The 25,009-nt window shown below is 43.1% G+C and overlaps 1 protein-coding gene across 1 annotated transcript in view; it reads left to right on the plus strand.

Annotated features, from left to right (window-relative positions):
- Nucleotides 1-12,876: 12,876 nt before the first annotated feature.
- Nucleotides 12,877-25,009, plus strand: part of MAN1A1 (mannosidase alpha class 1A member 1) — an 85,428-nt gene continuing 73,295 nt past the window's right edge. The window contains exon 1 of the mRNA XM_057409673.1: nt 12,877-13,584. Coding sequence (XP_057265656.1) covers nt 12,982-13,584 — 603 coding nt within the window. The 5' untranslated portion in view covers nt 12,877-12,981. The remainder of the gene's footprint in view (nt 13,585-25,009) is intronic.

Here is a 25,009-nt window from a genome sequence, read left to right on the forward strand (position 1 = left end):
GTAGAATACTTTCTGATACTTAGATTTGACTGCATTTCACTGACTGAAGTTTCTCAAGAGCCTTAGAAAGCATGTTAAAATGCATGTTAGTCTAACAAGGAAAACAATTAGGGTGAGGTACATGAAAGAAGGGATGTGAAAGAAGGATACCTGGGCACAAGGAAGAAGCTGGAGATTTAGTGGTATCACGGATCAAGACTTGGTAAAGAACCACTCAAAAAAGAGTCAAGCATAAATTTTCCTCTTCTTGGTGTGTTTCTTCACTTACCAACATCATTTCAGTCCTGTATTGCACTGCATTGTGAAAATTCATCTTCATTGAGGCTCAAACAGAGCCAGACCCCTCTGACCCAGTACTTGAGATTGAGTGAAACCAAGATGCATTTTATCAACTACAGAGCATTACAGCCTGACCTCAAGATCCCTTTCAATGACTAAAATTAACCTGAGTATAATTGATTGCAGAATTAGATTTATATTTGTAAACATCTGAGTTCTGCACTGAAAAAAAATGCAAATATATTTGCTTGTCCATTCATTGCAGTTTTATGCCTTTGAATAATGTCCACAGTGGAGTTTTTAGTCATGGAATCATAGAATGGTTTGGGTTGGAAGGGACTTAAAGACCATTTAAGTTTCAACCCTGCACCTCCCCACTAGACCAGGTTTCTCAAAGCTTCATCCAGTATGGCCTTGAACACTGCCAGGAACAGGGCAGCCACAGCTTCTCTGGGCAAGTTACAAATAAGTTATAAGTTATACCTAATAGATTTCTGTATAGTATAGTATAACTTAAATATTTTATTTTTTTATTAGACGTAAAGAAAACCAAATGAAAATAATTTTTTTTAAAGTTTACTGCTTTATTGTTGGATATGTGGTAGGAGAAAGGAAAAAATGAGTAAAAAGGAAACTTTATGAGAAGCTAGTACCCTTCTTGGAGAGAAGGCAACCTGGTGTACTTTATTTACAGTTATACAAGGCTTGTTTATTTAACAAAGCTGTTTCAAGAAAAATCCTAAAACGAACCAAAAGTCTCATTCAAATCTCTTTAGTGATACCTTGTGGAGCAAATAGGTCCATCAGGGAACGATGCTCTTTCTTAATATTTCTCCTTTGCTCCTGTGGGAAATGTTTAGGCAGGACATATTGTCTCTTGTCAGGTTTGTACAGGTAGTATGAGAAAGAAATTATAGTACTGGCCAGTTGCCACCTCACGAGTCTTTCAGTAGTATCACTCTAACATACTGTAAAAGAAAAAACAGTGGCAATGGAGTGGTAAATATTGGAAATATATGATCGGGTTAGTAATAGCCGTGAAATTTATCTTTGCAATTGTTTGAAGATTATGCTTATATGTGTCGGGTTTGCATAGCAATGCTTTGGTAGTAGAGGGGACTACAGGGATGGCTTCTGTGAGAAGCTGCTAGAAGCTTCCCCAATGTCTGGGGTGTGGGGAAGCCAATGCCAGCCAGCTCCAAGACAGGCCCACCACTGGCCAGGGCCAAACCCATCAGTGATGGTGATAGAACCTCTGGGATGCCATATGTAGGATGGAAAAAAACCCAACCTGCAGAACTGCAGATGGAGAGAGGAATGAGAATATGTGAGAGAAATAGCCCTGCAGACCAGAAGTGCTCAAGACGCCAGAGCAGAAATTCCCCTGCAGCCTGTGGTGCAGCCCACGGTGAGGCAGCTGTGCCCCTGCAGCCCATGGAGATCCATAATGGAGCAGGTCTCTACCTGCGGCCCATGGAGGTCCATGGTGAAGCAGGTCTCCACCTGCAGCCCATGGAGGACCCCACGCCAGATCAGGAGGATGCCTGAAGGAGGCTGTGGCCCCATGGGAAGACCACGCTGGAGCAGGCTCCTGGCAGCACCTGTGACTCCATGAAGAGAAGAGCCCATACTGGAGCAGGTATGCTACAGGACTTGTGACCCTACAGGGGACCCACACTGTAGCAGCCTGTTCCTGAAGGGTGCACCCATGGAAGGGATCCACGCTGGAGCATTTCATGAAGAACTGCAGCCTGTGGAAAGGACTCACGTTGGAGAAGTTCATGGAGGACTGTCTCCTGTGGGAGGGATCTCACACTGAAGCAGGGGAAGAGATTAAATCTCAGATTAAATATCCAAACCTAAAGTGAAGGGAGGCAAAGGATAAAGAGCACTAGACAGGCTTGACACAGGACACAACTCAGCAACTTCTATTTATGGATCCACTTTCCATATCCACCCATCCTGTTTTGGGAAGGACAGTAGAGGAATTCATTATAGGTTAATGCATTAACAAAAGCAACCTATTCACATTTCTTAGTACTTAATATTACGTCTTCTTTACTTATATACTTCGGCATTCATCTTAGCATTTAGTTCACTGCATTAACCATTCATGAGCCACTTCACAGATGAGCATGGTAGCAACCCTGTCACCCTGGTGGCTTAACTTCCAAGCTATGCTTATAAACAGTCAGCTGCAGAGAACAGCATTGCTTCTATGCAGAATTTATTGGTCAAAGTTTCAGAGCACACAGGTGACACTCCATCATTATTTCTACATCACAGAAAGTAATCCAATTAGCTAAACCAGGACGGAATTAGACAGTGTCTAACAGCAGTAATGGTAACAAAAGTGGCTCTAAGAAAGACCTCACCCATAGTGTTGAAAACATTATACCATATATGTATTTTTCCTGGTCACTGCGAACCATCCTGGTCAACATCTGGACAATAGCAGATAAGTAGGGCTACGAAATGCTCGTGTGTAGAGAAGGTGAGGGATAGCTGGTTTAAGGTCTCCTTCTTGCCTCTGGGTAGTGCAAGAGACAACTATAAAGGTATCTTGTCCTGGATAATAACCATGGGTTGTGATTCTAGGTGGCAATAAATAATGTGACAATATCTGGTTTCATGACACAGTGCCTCAGGGACAGACTTCTGTTACCAAATGCTTGCTTTCTCTTCCCTACTTTTCCTTCTGCACACATACACCCGTAAGAACTGCTCTCTACCAGCATCCTTCAGCAGTCCGTGTATCATATGGTCCTTATCTGTTTTGTCTGTCTTCAATTATTCAGAGTCAGGCTTCTGTTTTCCTGTCATGGAAGAGAATTACTGGGCCAATAACCCTTGCAGAATATGCCAATACGGCCAGCTCCAGACTGGAGGGGGGGGGGGGGTGTGTGTGTGATGTATTCTTCTTTGCAGGCTACAAAAGAATATAAGTGTGACAGTTGGTTGTTTCTTCAGAACAACTGGCTACAGGGGCAAGTCTGTAGCCTGAAAGTCTGGCACCAAACCTCCCACTTTTGCTGAGATGGTGATGGGCAATGGCTTAAATGAAGCTGATGTCTTTCTACCAGGCCTTTCTACCAGGTGGCTACACTTGGCATAAACATGTCAGTGACGGACTAAACATCCGGAGGTGCAGAAAGACCTCAGTGATACAGGCGTGGTCCCTTAAATGCCTTGTGGAGGCCTCTGTACAGCCTCAGTAGGACTGTTTATAGGACTGGACTGGTGACAGGACAATCAGCACAAGCCTTCCCAGTGCAACAACCCTTTGGAGAAAAAAAACACAAAGTAGCACAGCCTTCATCAGACCATAATATTTCAAGTTTCTTTCTGCTATATTCAGAGTTCTTTGTAATTTTTTCAAACATTCCAATATAACTTTGGCAGATAGGCTATCTTTTAGTCATGCTGTATAAACTGTTTTTCACTAACACTCTTGCAAATACTTGCCTATTAATTTTTCCAGCCACCTGAGTTCTGCACTATCAAATTGTCACTATGAACTGAAACAGAGGAGTAAACATGAGGCAACACAAGACAGAAAATCTTTCTCTGAAGAGATAGGGCAAGACTGTAGTAAAAGACAGCGTGACACCAAACCACTTCTGGTAAAGATCTCTAAAGATAACCCCATCTGTTTTTTCCAAAAGCAGTACATTCCAGCTCTTGCAGAAGGCATTGGATGGGTCATGTCACCCCAGACCTTTAGAGAAGCATGACTTTTTCCTGCCTGCTAGGTAGCATTAATTAATTCTTTCTTCCACTTCAAATAGAGAGAAGAATAAATTACTTGCAGCCGCTTAAATGCTATGAGGTAAACTTTGTTGTCTACCAGGAAACACTCCTTGCTGATAAAGGAAGAAAACCCAACAACCTAATTTTAAATATCTGTTTCAGAGAAGTCCGTAAATAAATAGCTTCCTAATAAGGACCAAACAATAAGGGATGTCCATGGAAAGAAACTGCCTCTACACTAACCTCTGGAGAAAAAAGGTGGAAAAAGTAGGTAAACGTATATTTATTGTGTGATTCTAGGAGCATGACAACCTTACCCAGATGCCTCATACAGCTCTGTTTGGAATTTGTCCTCTGTGTTCATGTAGATAGGTTAACAATTAACTTTATTTTGCTGTCTGTCATCCGTTGATTCAAATGCATAAGGGAAAAGACATGTCAAATTGTTTTCATTTCAGCAAAATAGCTGATGCCAATGATGATTCAAAAATAAGGAATAGACCATGAATATTTTTCAAATGTAACCAGTTACTGGTTAACTTGAGAAAATACCAGATACTGCCTCTTACAGTAAACATATTATCTAAATATATTGATGTTCAACCACTGTTACAAAACCTCAGCATTCACATCCCATGTTTGCAACTGCCCTTTATGTTTATTCAAGACAAAGGCAGGTTCACACCCTGCTGGCAGGGATATTAAAGGAACAGACTGTATAGAGAACTAGAGAAACATACAAAGAGGCATGAAACTATAAAAAGTTTAGAGGACCTTCTCCCACTTGTATCCCACTTTGTAGATTTGATTTACATTTCCTCTTTTTTCAAGACATTACATGCATTAAGACCTTCATGCCACAAATACCAGTCTGAAAGTGAAAAATACGTTCTCCAGTCTTCAGCATCTTCGAGTCAGGAGGGTTTCCCTAAGAAACATTTGCTTCTGACTCAATAATTACTTCCCCTTTTCAGCCTTGAATATTTTCCTGAGTCACATCTTAAACTGAAATCTGCCTGTCTGAAAGCTACTTGCTGCTAATTCACTCTTGTCATTCTTGAGTCTGGGATCCTATACTGCCTGATGCTTTTGGGGGACATAAAGCACTCGGAGATGCCTTGAAAAAAAGGCATCAGGAAAGCATTACACACTGCAAGCTCAGGGTTGCAGCAATGATGAACCAGAGCATCAGATGGCGTTGAAAAAATACAGCTCTCAATAAAGCAGAAGGCTCAGGGACAACTGGGCATTTGTGGAGGAGAAAGCAGACCTGTGTTTCAGGAAGATAGCCAAAAAAGTGAAATGAACCAGAAGTGGCCTAGAATAGATTGCCAGTGGTGTACTACACATCCTTTGATTAGCCATTGAACATTGAAAACTGAGAAGAATTTAATTTCTAAGGAAATAAAGCAAAATTTTGCCTCCCGCCAAAACATTTCATCTAAGGATATCAAAGCAAACTCAATACATTAGGTTTTCCTGTGAAAAAGTTTAGCCCTTTTTTACAGCTGAAGAACTAAGGCTCACCATCATAGACAAACAAAAATGGCAAAGCCATTTTTCTTGTCTAGATTTTCAATAAGACCCTGGTTTTGCCAAACAGCAAGAGCAAAGGTCAGACTAGCTTTTATTTTTTCTGCATCATTTAGCTCAAGCAGTAAATCAAACAAGGGAGTTTCAGTAGGATAAAAGACCAGATTTGAGCTGAAGCTGAAACTCCTGGATTTCATTTAGAGAAGACAAATAATTCACAACTGCGTAAGATCTGAGCAGACATGTGTATTGCATGCACACAAACCAGCTGGCAGTGTGCAGCTGAGAGCCACTACTCTGCAAGTGATTCTACAAAAACAAATTCACAGAGCCTGTCAGATGGTACCCAGACAACATCTAACACATCATCACTACGTGTCAAGGTGAGACAGAACACACATGGCACAGACAGGAGAATAACAAAAGATTAACTCTCTGTCACCAATAGACTTCTGTGGCTTGGGGTAAGAGAATCCATCAAGGGCTGATGGAACCAGCCACAACAATTTGAAACAAAAGTCTGTGAAGAGAAAATGTGTGGCAGTGCTAATTAGAACCACTAGAAAAAGGTACACTGCTTTTTTCTAGATGACAGAGCTGGTAAACCGTGGAGTATTTTTAATACAAAAGGTTAACTAAGAAAACTAAATACATGACCACTGCTACTTACAACCCCAAAGCTGTGTAAGACCTGCAGAAAGAAAAAGCAGATTTAAAATAGACTCAAAAAAGAAAGCAAATTTGGAGTAATGCCTCAGTCAATCGGGGTACAGTTAGTAAGCCATGTCTACTTGTTCTATTAAAAAGTGTTGAGCAGAATTAACTCATCTAGGTAGTGAAATAACCATTGGGAAGAGAGGCACAAGAACACCACTTCAGCTATTAGATGAGGACAATTTGCATAATCCACATGGCATCACACATGGTTGGGGTGATAAAAGCTTGTGAGCATTTTTGGCTTTGTTTTTTTATGAAATAAGCAAGGAGCCATTAAATATGGAATTAAAAACAAACTAAGCACTAGTAATATAAAGAAATAAATTAGTAATTCACAGTGTCCTTTAAGATCTCTTGTTGATACTTTCAGTCATCTATTATAACATATTTTATTCCTTAGCAGGGTTACCGGGTTAGTAATCTCAGCTCTAATCACTTTTCCCTGGGGCTATATCCTAAAAGAGCCAGCTCTGGTTTGCAACAAAGATGTCCAGTTATTCCCATCATTTGGCTGCTAAGTACAGCTGTTGAATGGCTGCAAAACCCAGCTCCAATGGCCACGTCTTGTTTTTTGCCAACACATCTCCCCTCTGGTTCAGGAGAATTATGTCACCTTGGAAAGGAAATTAAGTCTGTTTTCCTCTCAGAAAATTTTGCCTTTCTGTCTTGATTTAATCATGTCAGAATGAACTCTAGGATCACACCTCTAAATGTGATACTCAAATTTGATGACAGCGAAGAAAGCTGTGCTGGAAGAAAGCAGTTGCCACAGTCATAGTGCTGGCACAAGATATTTTAGTGCTGCTGGAGATAATTAAGACTAAAGGAAAGCACAGTAGTAAAGTACTTTCAGTTGCTCACAAGCAACTGAGCTTTGTCCCTTAAATATATGCCATATCTGGTGGCCTTCTACTTTTGCTGGGGATTGTGGGTACAGAAATGGGACACTGTAAGTAAAAGAACCTATCAACCTTTATGTAACAGCAGTCTCTTCAATTCTGAGGGACAAGGGAAGAGAATAGAGGTACCTGTCATGACTTTTAATAGTATTATAAAGATCTAAGGTCCAGATGGAATTTCATGGGATGTCTAAAAAAAACTTCATCTTCAATTGCTGTAAGAATAATTATATGAGATGCCTATCTGAATCTTAAATAGCGAAACACCATGAACACTAACCTCCGTTTCCTAGCTCAGGAGCTAAAATTCTCTTCAAGGATGTCAGCACTGATAAACTGATTTCGAAAGAGGAACGGAAGTTTGTAGCTCTTTTTCTTTTCTTTCTTTTCTACCTCTCCCGTGCACACATAACACCATGGCCCTGCTTGCTTGCTCTGAGGGACCGCAAAGAGTCTATTAACAGAAGCAATAAAAAAAGATGAAAAGAGAGGAGTAACTTGAGATATTCTGAAAGATGTCATGTGGAGTTGAGCATGATAGCGTCATGCTAGTACTGAACACAATCCTGCAAGTGGTCAGAGTTCAAATTCTAGGCTCAGGCTCCTTGCAATCTGGAAGAAAATGCTTTTAATCTTTCATGCTTTTATAGAATGAGAGGCAAATATTTTCTTCAAGAAGCATTTCTTACAGTTCATCTTCTATGCCTTCTGAAATCCTAGGGAGGGGGGAAAGAGCAGAGCTTTTCTGTCCTTAGCTGGACGCTTAGCTGGACACTTTCAGCAAACCCTCCCAATAAGCACTGAAAGCTGTGTTCACGACAGAGCCTTGATTTTGAGAAATAAATACATTCCCCTCAGGTGGGGCTAAGAAGGAGTTATGAAAGATAATTCCAAAGATACTGGTAGAAAAGAGACTTTCATATCGTTGATGTGCCATACCAGGAAAGAGTTGGAGTGGAGTAAGAAGATCTGCAAGCTTACAGCTTCACATCTCTGGTACATTTCTATGGTATTTATAAAGTCTGGCTATTAGCCACATTCATCTCATTTATTTAACTAGAGGAAATGTTTAAGAAAGGCTGTGATAGAATTTAATTTTCTTTCTTCTGTTTTTTTTTTATCTTCAATAGGAGACCATTCTTCATCACCTGTCTCATTGGGAAGGGAACAAACTGGAATCTCCCATCTCTCAGATTCATGCCCTAGTTCTTAGGCTATAGGCTTTGCTGGGAGTGGAACATTCCCACTTAAGGGCTGTTGAGCAATACTTATTAGGGAAAACTTCTCTCCTTTTTTCCGAGTTCTGCACTCCTCTCTGAGTCACTACTTTAAAAGGAAAGGTGGTGGGGAATGTACATGTTCTCCAGGATATTACTGCAAAGCAAAAGTGGATAATTTGAATCCCCTGAGATACAAAACATGTTGAACACAGATGTCCAACTTCATGAGCAAGTGCTCTAACCACAGGGCTCCTCAATAAGTGGTCAACACTTCTTTCTTCTGCACTCTTAAAGAAAAGCATGAGGCAGTCCCTTATTCTCAAAACACTCAAGATCAACCAGCTTTTGTAGCTGTGAATCACACTTTCCTCACATACTGAACTCAGAACTGCAGCAAAGAGCCAAAATCTGAGAGACAGAGCATTTTATACACATCTGGTGCTCAAATGGTCAAAGCCTCCTTCCAAACAGCATGCTGGGTCTTACGAATCCAGCTCTGAGACCTGGGAACTCTACATCTATGTCACAATACTTACTTATTCCGTGAAGAGCTGGATGTCTAACTTGGGTTTGTGAATCAGATTCCCAAAGTCAAGCTTGTTAAAAGTATCTCCCAAAAGCTGAGTAAAAGAATTGCATTTCAAAAGGAAGCTGTCAAGAAATTTTTTACGGTAGCATTAAGCAATGTAATACTGGGGACCTTTTTAAGAGAGTGGTACTCTTACAAACTCATGATTCAGAAAGATGCGTCAGTCAAAATCTCCGCTTCATCTGAAAATGGAACAACTGTTAATACCCTCCTTATCTGTTACATGTATCTTTTAGGTCATGCAAGTTAATTTCACATCACTAGGCAAGATACAAAGCTAGAACCATGATAAATTAGGTGCAGCTGATTAAAAACAAAAAAAAAATTTGCTTATTCAGAACATTTATTATAGGAAAGAGCCTTATCCCTTGATTATGCAAATCTTTCTCTCACCACCTCTCATGTATCAGTTCTACCTTCCTATGAATGCCTGACCTGTGCGTGTTTGCTAGAAAATGATTCCTGATTCTACAGCTAAACCCACAGGAGAAGCATTTTGTTCCACAGGAGGGGTGCAGTCCAGTGTTCTTTTGGTATAACCAAACTGGATAGGACCCAGCCTTACCCAGCACAGCAAAACAACTGCTTGAAGACTTAGGGGTGTTTTACCCATTTAGCTAATGTCATCCAGGAAGCAATGCAGGTAAAGTAGCAAAAAAAAAAAAAAAAAAAAAGGAAAAACCCCAACCCAACATGTCAGCCACCTCAATGGTTCCACTAGGTGGATATGCTGACAAAACTGTATTGAAAGAGGCTCTTTCAGCGCAAGCCCTGGTGCAGGTGGGTGGGCTTTTCATTGCTATCACTCGATTATTGCAACCTGCAGCCTTCATTTGTTCATGCTTTGGGTTGTTTGTTTGTTTTTTTTTGGGGTGGGGGGACTTGACACTATTTAAGCATCTATCAACGTGGTATGACTTTTACAGCACACTGCCTGCTGGACACAGTCAAAACTGAGCATGTACAACCTTTGGTACTACGACTCGTATTTGTGGTGGGTTTCTTTTTTCTTCTGAGATACTCTCATACTTTCATGTTCTTTGGAGTATCTTGTACAATTCTACACTGTGCCTAAAGTGAATTACTGACAAAAAACACCAGGGGACTTGTACAGTAATGTTGGGTTGAGGCTGATTTGTTGTTTTTTTTTTCTTTCAGTCCCCATTGCCCTCATCTCGTGAACAGCTCAGTACACCAGTAATTTTACATGCATCAATAGGCCCACTGAATAGTTCCCATGTGACTTTGTGGGTAACCATTTATAATATTAGGTTCTAACAACAGAATCACTCCACATACAAAATTTAGAGACCTGCTCAGAGGAGTTCCATTTTAGGGCCCAGATTATCATTGTCCTTGGAATGATCATCTCATCACAGAGGCTACAGAATTTAGCAATTCCTATCTTTGTATTGAAAATACTAATTGTTACTTTCCTCATGCTCCAAAGGAAGTGATGAGGGATGGCAGTAAAACCGCTGGTGTGAATTCTTATTTAACACCTAGCACTTAGGGTGATGTTCCTGACCATGGCAGGAGGGGTTGGAAGTAGATGATCTTTACGGTCCCTTCCTACCCAAACCATTCTATGATTCTATGACAACCAAAAGCAGGCAAGTGGCTGGTGAGGTCAGAGGGCTTCAGTTTAGGAGCATGACACCATGGGATGGCTATAGAAATGTGGCAACCTAAGAATGATTTCAGAATACGGAAGAAAGGCACTTCTTCCAGCAAGAAATTCTGCCTCCAAATATTATCACTTAAGTAGTGATGAGTTTTGAGGGCAATCTGTGAAAAATATTATACACCCACATACACAGCAATTGAAGCAGAATATGCTTGCTGAAGCTGAGAGTGGTATTTCACCATTTAGGAAGCTTTTCCATTAGTCAACTGTCTTTCAATAGCTGAACTCCATATTTGCTCCCTTAAATGCTGCTTAAAAAAAAAAAAAATGGCTGCATAGATTCTTATCTCCTTTTCCAAGCAGGCTGAATTCTTCAATCCTAAATAGTTTTATCTTGGCACAGCTATTGGGCTACATTACACATTTCTGGGAAATGTGTGTCAAAATCAGAGTGCTTATTGTTTAGTTTAAGGAACAGGTTTTCATCTAAATGTGGGAAAATACAACTCATTAAAAAAAAAATAAAAAAAAAACAACATAAAAAGTGAAGGAAATTAATGATTTTGCTGGATGCAAAATTGGGCCCTTGATCCTTCAGTTTCACGTATAATCCTGAAATTTTATAGAAGCATTTGCTCATATACTTATGGGAGTTTGTAGAACTCAGTCCAACATTTCTATGTAACTGTCTTCTCTAAACCTGCTTTTAATTAGTCTATTACATATTCTAACTTCTCAAGAATGGGATTTAGAAAAGCACTGGGCAGCAGCCTTATTTTATTCCTATTAAGTCAATGGTAAAACTCCCCTGAACTCCACTGGGAGCAGAATTTTCAAAATCACATTTGTACAGCTTACGCAACCCCTTCTCCCTGCCCTTGTTTAAAGCACAGACTTCCCTCTACCGCTGCTGGGTTTTTTTTTCGCTTGCAAAATAAAGTCACGCAAATAGACAAACAAACCAACCTCAGCTCCCACTTCTGGGAGCGACATCTCTCTCTGCTTTCTTTCTGACTCTCTGGCTCACATTCTGGAGGAAACGTCTAAGTTTGTTGTGCCGAACTGCTGTGAAAGTCTAGGAAGGCTCCAAGCACGTTCGAAAAAAGTTGGAGATAAACCCCTGGGTGCTAGCTGGAGTCCTTTTTCCAGTTAAAATTACCCAGGATTTTATTGTGTTTCCCTGCTTCTCACATCCCCACTGTTTATTGCACTGTTCTGTAACACGAACAAAATAATAAATCGGTATCTTTTCTTCTTGTTGTTGAAACTTTCGCTCTCACGGGAGGCTTGGGGACCTCGATGCAGCAATTTGATCAGCTACCAAATATGACATTTCTTTGCGCCAACACCTTGTTATTTCACTTGCACTAGCGCAGACGAGAAGTTGCATTTCCACCCTCACATAGATACATGAGTTCCCCCTACTTCCTCGCAAGAGCTTTACCTGCAGGAAAAGGAAATAAAACGAAAGCCCTGCTGTTACGGAGAACGCGGCTCCTGCTAAGAGCAGCGGGCAGGGCTCTGCCGCCCGGCCTGCCCGCCTAGGCACCTCCTGGCGTCGCTGCTTCCCCTCGCACCGTTCCCCGGCCGTGCGCACGGGTAAGCGTGTGCACACGCGTGTGCAAGGCCACGCGCGTCTCTGCACGTGTCGCTCTGCGCGCACCCGCAGCCAGAGAGGGGAGGGGCGGCGCAACGCGTGTGCGTGTGTGTGCGCGTGTGTGTGCACGAGTGTGTGCACGAGTGTGTGCACGAGTGTGTGCACAAGCGTGCACGTGGGCGCGCGTGCCTGCCCGCCGGCCACGTGCCGGGGCCGCGCGCCGGACTCCTGCCGTCCGCGGCGCCGCCTCGGGTGGCCGGCGACCCCGCGGGCAGCCTCTGCCGCGGTCTCTCCCTCCCCCCCGCCCCGCCTCCTCCCCGGCGGGCGGGCAGCGCCTGGGCAGCCCTCTCTCCACGGAGCTGAGCCCCGGAGCCAAGGGTCCCGCAGCGCGGGAGGACGGCAGAGCAGTGGCGGTAGCTCCCGCGCCCCGCCCCCCTCGCCATTGGGCCGTCGGCGGCCCCGCCCCGCCCCGCCCCGCCCCCGGCGGCCTGGCAGTTACGCGCGGGAGGAGCGGGGAGCGGCTCCCGCGGCGGCCCGGCAGCATGGGTTGGAGCTGACAGCGCCCGCCCCGCAGACGCCAAGCGCTGCCGGCGGCGAAGGGAAAAGTTGCCGCGTCCGCCCGAGGAAACTTTCTGCTGCCGAGGCGTGGAGGGAGTGGTGGCGGGGCCGGAGCCAGAGCCGAGCCGAGCAGTCCGGTCCGGTCCGGTGCGGTCCCTGCGCGGCGGCGGCGGGGCGCGCTGCCCTGCGCTGCCTGAGGCGGCGCGGGGGTCATGCCCGCCGCCAGCCTGCTGCCGCTCTTCGGTAGCGCGGCGGGGCCGGGGGCACTGGGCGGCCCCGCGGGCGGTGGCGCGGGTAGCGGGGGCAGGAAGGCGGCGGGCCCCGGCGCGTTTCGGCTGACGGAGAAGTTTGTGCTGCTGCTGGTGTTCAGCGCCTTCATCACTCTCTGCTTCGGGGCCATCTTCTTTCTGCCTGACTCCTCCAAGCTCCTCAGCGGCGTTTTCTTCCACTCGGCAGCCCTGCAGCCGCCGCCGCCGCCGCCCGGCGGGCAGCCCCGCGCCCAGCCGCAGCCTGGAGGCGGCCCGGTGGCGGCAGCGGCGGTGGCGGCGGCCGCGAGCGGGGCGGGCAGCCTGGAGCGGATCCGCGCTGACCACGAGCGGGCTCTGCGGGAGGCCAAGGAGACGCTGCAGAAGCTGCCCGAGGAGATCCGCAGGGACATCCGCCAGGACAAGGAGAAACTTCTTCAGGACGCCCGCGGCAGGAAGGAGGCAGGCGCCCCCGGGCTGCCCCAGCGTCTCTTCCGCCAGCCCGTCGGTGCCGTGGGGCAGGAGCCCTCCGACCCCGCCGTACGGCAGAAGAGAGACAAAATCAAGGAGGTGGGTGGCAGCGGGCGGGACTGCGACCGCGCGTCGGTATCCTCGCGCGGGGCAACAGGTCGCTGCCGGGGCTGGCGGCGGGGGACTTGGAGGTGGAGTCCTGAGCCCTCCTGCTTCTCCCTGCGGGACGGCGTCCCTCCGTCCGGCCCTCTCTCGGCAGCCCCGCCGTGCGGGTCGGCTTCATTGCTCGTGGTTGCACCTAGCAGTCCGCGGTGCGTCTCGCACCCCTGCGCGGCCGTGGAACGAGAGCTGCCTGGGGACCCGGCACTGCCGGTGCCGGGTGCGCTCCGGGTGCGCTCCGTGCCGGCTGCGGCTCCCTCCCTCTCTCTCTCTCTCTCTCCTTCCCTACGTTGCCAGTCTCCTTCCGCTGTTGCACCGAAACCCGGGGAGAAAAGGGGCCGGGAGAGAGCTGGGGGCAGCGGCCCCGGGACTGTGAAGCCACGCGGGTCCGCCTGCTCTTCCCGTGGGGCATCCCGCGTTCGGCCGCCGGCCTGTGAGCGGCGAGTGGGTCACCGGGGCGCGGGAATGGGTCGACGGGGACGGGAGTCAGCACCATCCCCGTGCCGCACCGGTGGTAGAGGAGTTGTCCCGGCTAAGCCGGGTGAGCATCCGGGGCGCGAGGTGCGGGGAAGCGGCTTAGGGATGTCGCGATATGTATGTCCCGATTTGATGCTGTTCACTGTTCAGTGATAGCGGCTGCTGAAAGATTTGAGGGTGTTTGGGAAAATACAGTCAGTGTAGCTTATAGCGGTAAGGTGTCTGCGCCATGTGGGTTTTGACAAATTCCTTGCTGCTCGGTTGGTTCAGGTACCGTTGTAAAGTCCTTCCTTAGAGAAATTCTCCAAACTCTGTATAGGCAAGACTGTCGTGAGCAGAGCTTGACACGGTCCTCTGACAGAAGAATTTCCTTGATAATGTAGTTCATCTTCCCATCATTACTGGCTGGTTTATTTATCGAGCTGACAATTTCAGCTGCCTGCAGACATTAGGTTTTATGAATTAATTAGTAGCATACGTTTCCTATTCTGTAGTGATAGGAGTGAGACCAGAACTACTGAGTATTTCTGTTTGTGAAACACTGTTAGCCTTATTTGGAGTGATATATTTTTTTTTGCGTTTGTACAGAATGGTCTGAAAAGTGAGCCGTGACATCTTATAGAGCATCAGATAATGCACTCTCACAAATCTCAAGTTATGTTCTGTGCTCTAGAGTCCTTGCATCAGTTTAACTATTTTAGCAAATCGTGCAGCAGTCATAAGCAGTGAATACCAACGCAAAGGTATTTTGGAGGGAGAAACTCTCGGGAGTGTGCACATGATATAGACCACATCTTGAAGTGTGCAGAGGTTATGTTGTCTTCTGGTTTAGTCACACAGGCTCCCCGAGGCACACAGAGCAGTTAGAAATACCAACGAACTCTTTCTAGTTACCTTGAATTGCCATGTAGAAGTATGTAGAAGTAATGAGGATCCAAATGTGATGAACGCAATCCTGTAGTGTAGAAGACTGCAACAAGTAAATAAGCAGGGAGAAGAAGAGAAAACTTAAATATACTGCTGCTTTTGGTTGTCCTGCTATGTGGCAGCTAGTCCAAGTTCTCTTTTTATTACATATGGATCCAGGTGTGTATGTGTATATTTGTATGTTTGTGTATATACGTATGTACATACATATCCCAGTATCTCTTCAATATTTCTTCCTCCCTTTCCGTTCTATCAGTCTTCTTTCTCCTCCACTCCTACACAGGAGCCGCTAGCAACACAGTAACTGCCCAAAGCAGATTTCTGGCCATCTAAGCACAGGAGATAACAGAGAGACTGCACTTAGTTTCCCAGATCTATATTTTCATTTCATTCCTCAGTTCGAGTCCTCAATACTATGTGTTGTTTCTGGGAGTGGCTTTTCCTTCTGATTCAGTATGTGATCTTAACATGTTGCTTACTTAACTGCTCTTGCCTGGTTTGTTGGGTTTTGGTTTTTGTTTTGTTTTGTTTTGTTTTTTTCCTGTGTCTTGACTGTTTTGATTTTTTTTTTTTTTTTTTTTTTTTTTTTTTTGTAAATAATACTGTCCCCACCTTGTCCCACTTGGCTGAAAAACAGTGCTTCCTTTTCTGTGTTAACTTGCTTCACAGTGTTTCATATGTTGGCCTTTATGTTGCTTTTCTCTCCTTCTTTCCAAGCTCTTCTCTACTTTTTTTATGTTGATACTTTACCACCAAGCTGAAATTCTAACCTGCAGCCTTTTTGGAAATAGATTTACATTGTAACTTTTTAAAGTGTGAATGCTTGTATTTCACCGTACACATACAGAAACTGGAAGTATCCCCTAAAGTATCTGCTTGTGCTTGGTGGTTTCACACTGGAGGTGCAAACATAAAAAAAAAAAAAATCTTTCTGGTTTCATAATATTTTTTTATGCCTGGAATTTGTGTCTGCATTATATGATGTACATCTTATACCTAGAATTCAAACGTTGAAACTGTTCTTGTAGATATTTTTGACACAAGGAATCAGGCCACTTTAAAGGAAAAGAAAGCCAAAAATGTAGGTTTGTTGTTCCCTGTATTTCTGTCATGGAAGAGCCCTGTCTCATCAGCAGGATGACATGAAGCTGATGGGACAGAGCTTGGAGATGTTTGGTTAATTTCCTGTTTATTTTTTTTAATTTGAAATCAGTGTTTAAAAGTTTAGCCAGCACAGTATGATTTGTGATCACAAAACAGTAAAGCTCTCTGGCTTTATAGCTTTTCTTAACAAAGTTTTGTTACAGAAATTTTAACCACTTTTTCTATGGCATACCTTTTTGTACTAAAAAAAAAAGTGAAACTTGATACAGGTGGGAATATAAAGATTCTTGAACGTTTTTCAATATTGAAACCAGCATAGATGTATATAATTAACTAGAAAAATAAGTTGCTAGGTGCTTATCAAGCAACTAAAAGACTTGTGGAAACACGGACAAGTGGCAATCGTATTGCTGTTGCTGTCTTCCACACTGTCAGAGCAATACAGCTGCTCCCAAGGTCTGTGTGTGGCATCTGTCCCACCATTACACCCCCAGGGCCTGCCTGTGCACAGGCGTGCCTGTACAGATAAGGGATGTGGGCCAAAGACCAGAGATACTAACAGGTGCTGCAATATTCCTCTGTTTCTTTTCTGATGATGACTTACAAGCAAACTCAAAAGGAGGGCTGTCAGTACTGCTGGCAGAGGGTTTCGCCCCATACTTCCTGTTGTAAAACCACTGCCAGTTGCTTGTGACTGCTGATTTTTTTGCTGGCTGACCTAATGTTGCCTGCTCTGAGTGTCTTCCTCATGCCAGATGCCTCAGGAAGCCTTAAGCAAAGAAACACAGCTGCTTTTGATCATACCAGTGCACTTGTGTTTTGTCAGAACATCAGTTCTTTGGGCAGTTCAACTGATGCTCTGGTATTTCTGTAACTTGCATCAGCATCTGGGTACCTGGTATAACTCACACTGGTCTCAGTTTCAGTGTCCTGATAGGAGCCCCAGTTGGTGAATGAGGAGGTTGTGGTTTGTATTTCTGTTCTTCACCTCATTGCCTTGAGAGGTGACCCCTCTTCTGAGCAAGTACCTGCTGTGAGTTTTTTCCAATCTGTAAGAAAAAAGGGGCAGTGGAAGGCAATGATGACTCTGTTTCACTCAAGTAAGCTGAAAGTCTTCCGGTCTGCTCTTCTCATTGCTGGTTGTGGCTGGACATAATTATTTTTGGTGTCCAGGGAAGACTTGCAGATGCATAGGCAGTTTGGAAAATATGGCAGCTTGACGTGACTGGGAGTGATTAGAAGAAACTGGTAGTAGTGGGGACAGGCTATCAAGGTAGGAGATGCACAGTTTCAATTAGGAAAATCTGGCTTTGAATCTCTTCCAAATCTCATTCTTCTCTTCCCACTCCCTTCAACCCCCTCACACCACACCCCCCCCCCCCCAAAAAAAAGGAAAAAAAAAGAAGATTGAATTATTTAGGTGTTAAGAAAATAGCAAAACCTGAACTCTTTATTTCAGAGGAAAGGAATAAAAAATGATGAATGTGCTTGCTCAGGTACTAGAAGCAATATAATCACATTAGTGCGGTGCTCTGCCCAGGCTAATTAATCCTGCTGAACAGCAAGCTATTGGTGTTGGTGGAGAACCATACTAATGTGGCTGTGCTGTTCTTGTATAAGGTAGCTAGCTTGGAAACTGTACACATTATTGTTCAGAGCTGTTTGGACATGTTTTCAGGCTAAAAGCCTCCTTGGTAAACTGGAATTGATGTCTGAAGAGAATGATCATGCAGTGCTCCAAATATTTGCACAGCTATCAACTGTTTCAGTCCTCTAGTAGAAGTCCTGGAGAGAATTTAATTCACTGATTCTGTGGTCATTCCTGAGTAGTAGTCCTTTGAGCTTAACAGGGCAATGGGCACAAGTCAGCAAAACAGACTTTGCAGCTCAAGATCTCTTCATGCTGCCTTTCTATAAAGAACTGGATTGAGGTTGTATTGCCAGTGTGAATTCTGGAGCTACATAAACCCTCAGCATTCATTTTGTTTGTTTAACTGTTTCCTATGGTGTCTTTTATGCAGTTTAGTTGGAAGTCATTAGGTTAAGCAAAAAGTCAGTAGTGTTTCAAGGAAGTTCAGAAGTATCTGGAGGAATGCTTGTGAGCATGGTAGAAGGCATTAATTGGAGATCAAGTACACGCTTAACATAGCAGTACTTGGACATAATCACAACTTCCCCATTAACAAGGAGAAGTGATGCCAAAATTATAGAAGGTGGCTTGCTGCCAAAGAAGGGTGGTTGGCCCCTTTGTGCCTTTCCACTTTCTTTCACACTGCCTAGTATGCAGGTGCTGCGGCTTAGGGGAGTCCAGACCCAGACTGACTGGGGGAAGATTTATTTCCTTTTGGTGATTTTTGTAAAACAAGGTCAAAAGACGTTGCTGTCAAAAGAGGAGGGGAGATCTCTTAACTATTTTTGTCTTCCACAGTATACGTTGTGTTAATTGCACGGTAGCCCTTTGTAAGCTGCTTCAGCTCACTAAGCCAGCAGACAATGGCCAGAGCAAAGAAGTTGAATAGTTTTCTGTCAAGTTGGTAAGTTGAAGGTCTGAATGGAAGAGTGGACTTGGTGCTAGTTTTGGCTGTGGTGAGGAAGCAGTAGTACTATGTGGATGAAGGAGGTATGAAACCTCTTTCAGGTAGCCTCGTTCTGGAAGCTGATACCTGATCTTCTAGTCTAGCTTCTCCATTAAAATTGAATCTCTGCAATGTGACGTTTGCAAAGTAAAGGTTCAACTACTGTAATAACCTTCTGCAGCAGGCTGAAGTGCTGTGCTTCAGGAGACTGTTACCTCCCAGACCCTGTTCCCGGAACAGAAAAGGGAAAAAGAAACACAGTGGCAGGAATTAATGAAGTGCCAGCCAGCTCCTGTAGACTCAAGAGTCAGAGCAGTTTTACTGGGAGGAAGGTTGTGGGGGCCTTCACAGGAAGGGAAGGAGTTAAAATGCAGCTGTGATGGCATTGAACCGTTTGGTTTTCAAACAGAAAAAGTTGTGTTCCCTGATGGTACACTCCTTTAAGAACAAGATAAAGTGAAAGCAAAGGAGTTTACATGTAGTAAGAGGGCAGTGTGGTGATTCCTGGAAATATGCTTATGATGCAATGCATTTCAAAAGAAGTTTTCTTGAAGTGCTGTGTGACCTTAATGCAGCCATCTTGTAGCTGCCATTCAGTTTGTTGGAGTTTAAAATTAATTTTGACTTCCCCCCCCCCCCCCCCCCAAGGCTTTATTTACCTACCCATAATCTTCAGAATTCTTGTATCTACTTTTTCTTTTTGATTGTTTTGCAGTGCCTTCCTTCCTGATAAACACTGTTTATTATAGGGTTTTGTTTGTGGTTTTTTTTTTTTATGGTCTTATAAATGCACTAAGGAGGTGAATTAAGAGCCTAAATACAGGGAATCGAATATAGTAGGTAGGTAGGTACCTTATAACCCTAAGTTAAGGGTATCTTTACAAGGCTGTAGACATTTTCCCTGGGTTTGTTGGGAGATTTGTGCTCCTGTGAAGTGGCAGCTGGAAGTGGCAGGGGTTATCTTGCAGCATCTAAAATGTCACAAAACAGTAAGTTAAATTGCTTGTGTAGGGATAATGGCACTACAAGATGCAGAGGAGCTTCATCTGAGTTACCAAGAGTACGATTCAGTGAGTCTATTGAGCAACCTGTTGGCAGACCCTATGTAGAGCCTGTTCTATCCACTTTTGTTGGGTGCGTGGCCTGGTGGGGTAGGGAGCCAAAATGTCTTTGTGGAGGTCTGAACACAGTGGAAGCAGTGGATGCCCACTAAGCGAATGCGTTTGAAAGGAGAGCAGTGTAGAGGAGAATGGAATTGAGGCATCTTTTTTTTCCACAAGACATGAAATAGGGTATGCCTTTGCCCAGTTAATGTTCTTTCTGCTGGCGGCCCTGAAGGTGCTTTTAAGGGGGACATTGTTTCAGATGAGTTGCTTCAGCTGCTCTTTTTTTTGTTTTTTCTTTCTTTTTTGTTTTTTTTTTTTTTTTTGAGAACCTGGCAGCCTCTTCTCAGTCAAATAAGTTGAAGTTTCTGTCATGCAGGCAAACGCTTTTCTCATTTGAAAATTGGTTGTGAGATGGAGGGATGTTTCAGATGTCTGAGAGTGTGGCTGGGTGTGTATTTGACTCGAATTGGGTGTATTCCCATTGCTGGTTGGTTGGGGCTTTTTTCAGCCTTACACCTGTTTTCTGTGAGCTAAGAATAATATTTACTTTTCTTATGTTCAGACTTCTATGTTCTCAACAGGTAAATTTACCAAAACTGAAAGTCCTGTGTAACTGGATCCTCAGAATTGTGGGGAAATGAAAAAGGCTTTAAATGTTCAGTGGAAAACATCTGGCTTTCACAAAAAAAGCAAGCACATGATTAATTCTTTAACTGAAAACCCACGTGCACATTTTATGCAAAGGCAAAATGTAAATTCCAGACACACAGGACTCTTTTCGTGAAAGCTAAATAAAGTGATCTAAAGACATGAGGTAAAGCTTAAAATGGAATGCCTCCTGCATTTTGGCAAAAGTTATATTCTCATGGTGATGATTTTGTATTTACTGTTAGTATAGCACCCTATAGCAGCCATTTAATATAAAGTAATAGAGTAAATCATAATGTTGGTAAGTACAGTTGCTTAAGGCTGTGGTTCTGTGCTGTAGGCAAAGCGAAGCAGAAAAATTCCACTTGTTTATTAAAATCTGCCGCTAAGGCCATAAAAATGTCTTATCTCGTTCAGGGGGAAAATAAGAGTGGTAGACAGCCAGGCTTTGATAGCTTCTTTGAACGTTAATGAAAGCGCAGGACTACGAAAAGGAAATCATGGGCAGACACTTCTTATGGAAGGTAATTAATGTCATTACAGAAGCACTTGTATGACTGTTGGATGGGCAGACCTTTTCTTAAAGTTGTTTGAAATATATTGCTGTGTGAACTGAGTGTGTTAGTTTTCTGTTTGGCTGGGTTTGGTTTGTTTGTTTACTTCCTTTTTTTTTTTAATTTTCTATTTTGGGGAGCCAGCATAGGTGTAAATTTCTGTGGTTTTCAACTTCAATAGGGTATCCTAAAAAGCAGTTCCTTTATTTGCAAATAATAAATTTGTCTTCCTACCGTTTTGCAGAATAAGAGTAATACATCTGGAAAGTGGCTTTGATTCACTGTTTGCAGCTGTCTAACAGTGCAGCACTTCTGGCAGTAAACTGCCACCTGAGATGGTACCGAGATGAGGACACACTGTTTTTTTGGTAACAAATTCAACTATTCAGATGTGCCTCTGTGTACAGTATATTTTAGACATTCATTTTTGGAGTATTTTGTGGTCTATTTCAAAGTTACTCTAGAACTGTCATTTTACAAATGAAAAAAAAAAATTGTTTATGTTAGCCTAGGGATTGAATTAACCAATATAGGACCAATGTACTAAATACTCAGTATACTGGTTCCTTCATCTGTCTGAAAATCTCTTAATCCACAAAATTTGTTTAGTGTGTTTTTTTGGGGGTTTTGTTTTTGTTTTTTCTTGGTTGGTTTGTTTGTTTTTAAGCATGTGATATAAAGAATGTGTGCACACTTCTAAGCAGCATCTTTGGTTTTCTGTTTTCCGTGACTCCTTATAATTGGGTCTGCAAGTCTGTCATGAAAATGTAACTGGTGAGTAATAAAGCACATGCTTGCCTGAACCAGAGTAAGTGAAACCTTTTGCAGAATTGTGGTTAAGCCGCTGTTGTATCACAGTGCTCAGCAACCTTGCCCGTAGAGAGTCCAGAAGACTTTGCCACCATGAGAAAGCAGTTTGGTTTTCCAGGGGTGAGAGGGGTCTAGTGACTTGCACAAGACTGCACACTGTGACAGGTTTAGGAGCAGAGCTTGATTACCTGGATCCTTTTTGGTTGATCCCCACTAAACCATGGGCTGTTGCTGTGTACTGAGCAAAGACTGTCTTTCTTCCTACCCACACTGTGGGTCTCTAGCCTGGGCATGTCAGCTCACTAGGGTCAGTTTAAACCTGGGCTTTGGAGACTGGCTCACTGCTGCACATGGGCAGCTCTGGTTTGCTGCTCAACTGCTGCTAATAACACTGTTGATAACAGGGGAGGCTAAACCTGAGGCTCCCCAGTTCTGTGTTGAGATCGCTGGCTGTGAGCTTTTTTAACCAGTACTTGGGATCAAACGCTCTGGTCCAGTGGTGTTTTGAAGGAAGGCAAGTAGGATAGCAAAATTCCCAGTTTGCCTTTCTTGCATCTTGAAATCTTCCTCTTGAAGTCTGTTGTAACCAAGAAATGGTGGTACAAAATAGTATGACAACTTGCTATAACTCTGCAGTGAGCTGATTGGATTTTATAGCTGGTGTTTATGAAGATACAGGAATTGCTCATTCTGATGCCTCTAATTTTAAAAGCTTTTCAGAGAGATTGGATGAGCACATAATCTGCTGTTACATTCTTATAACACAGCCCTTGTGGGAACAATGAGGTACACAGTTTGTTATTCAAAGGTAACTGCAAGTGTAAAATCTACTTTCCTCCCACTCTTTCTTGGAAACTATATGTACCCTTGCTTTTAAATTGTCTTAGAAATAAAGCAAGTGAATGAAAGTCTGGCTTCTAAGAAATTTGGGGCCTTTTTTCAAAATGCAAATCTCTAATAAGGTAAGAAAATACATGAAGATTGACAGAGATGGTAGGCAGTATTGAACAAAGGACCAAAATTTTCTGTGCAATGAATGAGCTGATGACTATGAAACATCTGGCTGTTACAAGACTTCCTGTGTGTATCTCAAAAAATTATTTCAGAAGAATCAACCTCTTTTCTCTGATGCTGGGCAGAAACAGACGTTGCAATTTTAATGTAAAAGCATGCAGCTTTACACTTCTCGTGAAGATACGTTGCTGGCATTCAGGTTAGAGGCAGTGCTGCATATTGCTTATATGAATAAAGTAGAAAGGAAAAAAAAATGCCATTTGCTTTTTTCCAGAATTTTACATTTTCTGACTTGTGGAGGGGTGATCTTATTGCTTGGCAACATACGTATTTTTTAATTCTTTATTCAAAGTCAGTGTATGCTTTTAAAACACTGCAATAAAATTGCATTAGATTGGTGTGGCTTGCTTCTTTAATTAGTATTCAGACTGCTGTGAGGCTTTTTTTTTTCCTCCAGAGTATCTGCATATTTTTCTTCTGCTTAGTCCATTGCATAATAAACATCTCTGCCTTTTGAGGTTTCTTTTGTTCAGGGACTGCTTTCTTCCAAGGAAATAGGAAGTAGCTTGTGGAAAATAATACCAAGCTAAAAACCAGTTTGCTTTCGAAGTCTAGTGCCTAAGGAGAGAGTAATTTCACTATTCACTGATAGACACACTTATGCAGACCCAGTCTTTAACACTGCTGTCAGTTTTCTCAGTGCCTTTGAGCACTGACATCTGTTGGTGCACTGAGTGGTGATACTAATGATAAAGCTTCGACCCATGTTGCTGTCTGTAGGGAAGTTCAGTTGCCTGCTACCGTGGTTATAGTTCTCCACCCAACTGTGATTTTGAGAATTGCACTTTACATTTTGTGTTGGACCTAGATAGTAATACTGGATTCTTTTAAACTCAAGTTTAAAGAAGAGAAATAGATGTTAATCATTTGGCAACAATCCCCTGCCATCATGCAATAGAAAACCTGATTCCCATTTAGAGAGCAGAAGAGATATACACACTACCTATTTTAAAAGTCATAGTACTTTAAAGCTGCATACTGTTTGCTTTGTTCTGGTGAGACTGTGAAGAATCATCATGGGAAAAACTATGCTATGTAAAGACAAACTGCAAGTTGACTGATATTTTTATGTCTTACTCTGTAAAGCTCTACAGTAAGCATGGCATTGAACTTGAACTGAGTTTTCATAGAAATGTGTGTGATCTTGTCGAGGGCTGAAGTGACATCACAGATCAAGAAGGGCATTTCAAAATGCAAACTTTCTGAAGAAAAACCTGTAAGTCTCTTCATGCAGTTTCTTAAAAACCAAACAAAAAAACCCCATCCAACCCACTGAATTCATATATTGAGACAGAAATGTATTTCTACCTCTCCTCATATATATGTTTTCCATAAGATCCAAATATATTGTGCAATTGGTAAATGATAAATTCTGTTGTCTGTAACTGAAGATGTAGTTAGTTGGGGGCATGCTCTGACAGGAATTAGCACCTTAGAAAGATAAAAGGTATGGGGGTTTGTTTTTTACAAATAGTCATCTAAATTGAAAAAATAATTATACATATGCTGCAAGAAAAATCCAGAACACTGGGATGGAGCAAGGAATTCTTATAATTCAATAATTAGTTTTGTTCAAGTTATTTTTTTATTATATGAAACTAAACCTTGCATAAAGTAGATGTTCTGTGAGAAAGTTTTCAGGCTTCATGGAAGCAGTTTTCATATGCAGCCTGATCATCTGAAATCATTATGGAGACATGGTTGGTCTGCATTTATGCACACCATAGTCCTGTTTGTTCATTCTCCCAAGCTTGTGCAGGATCTTGCTCTTGATATGGAGAGAGATTCAGACTCACCACTGAACCTCTGGAGGCCTGATCTCTTGCTTAGAGCAGGGTTAAATACCTTAAAAAGGATAAACTGTCTTCTTCAGTACTGTGCATTCAAGTGTGGAAAATCCCTGCAGAGTGGGATTCTGTAGCCCCTCTGGACAAATGTATTCCAGTGTCTGAGGACCCTTATTGTAGCTAATTTTAAGCTATTATTTATTCGGTTAGAATTTATCTTGCCGCAGCTGATGGACCACTGCATTCTTTCATTATGCTCCCACTGAGAAGAGCTTTGCTACCTTTTCTCCATGAGTACCCAC

The sequence above is a fragment of the Pezoporus wallicus genome, unplaced genomic scaffold, assembly GCF_028554395.1.
Source record: "Pezoporus wallicus isolate ANWC-B61680 ecotype Strahan unplaced genomic scaffold, APGP_CSIRO_Pwel_v1 contig_3817, whole genome shotgun sequence".
Taxonomy (NCBI): domain Eukaryota; kingdom Metazoa; phylum Chordata; class Aves; order Psittaciformes; family Psittacidae; genus Pezoporus; species Pezoporus wallicus.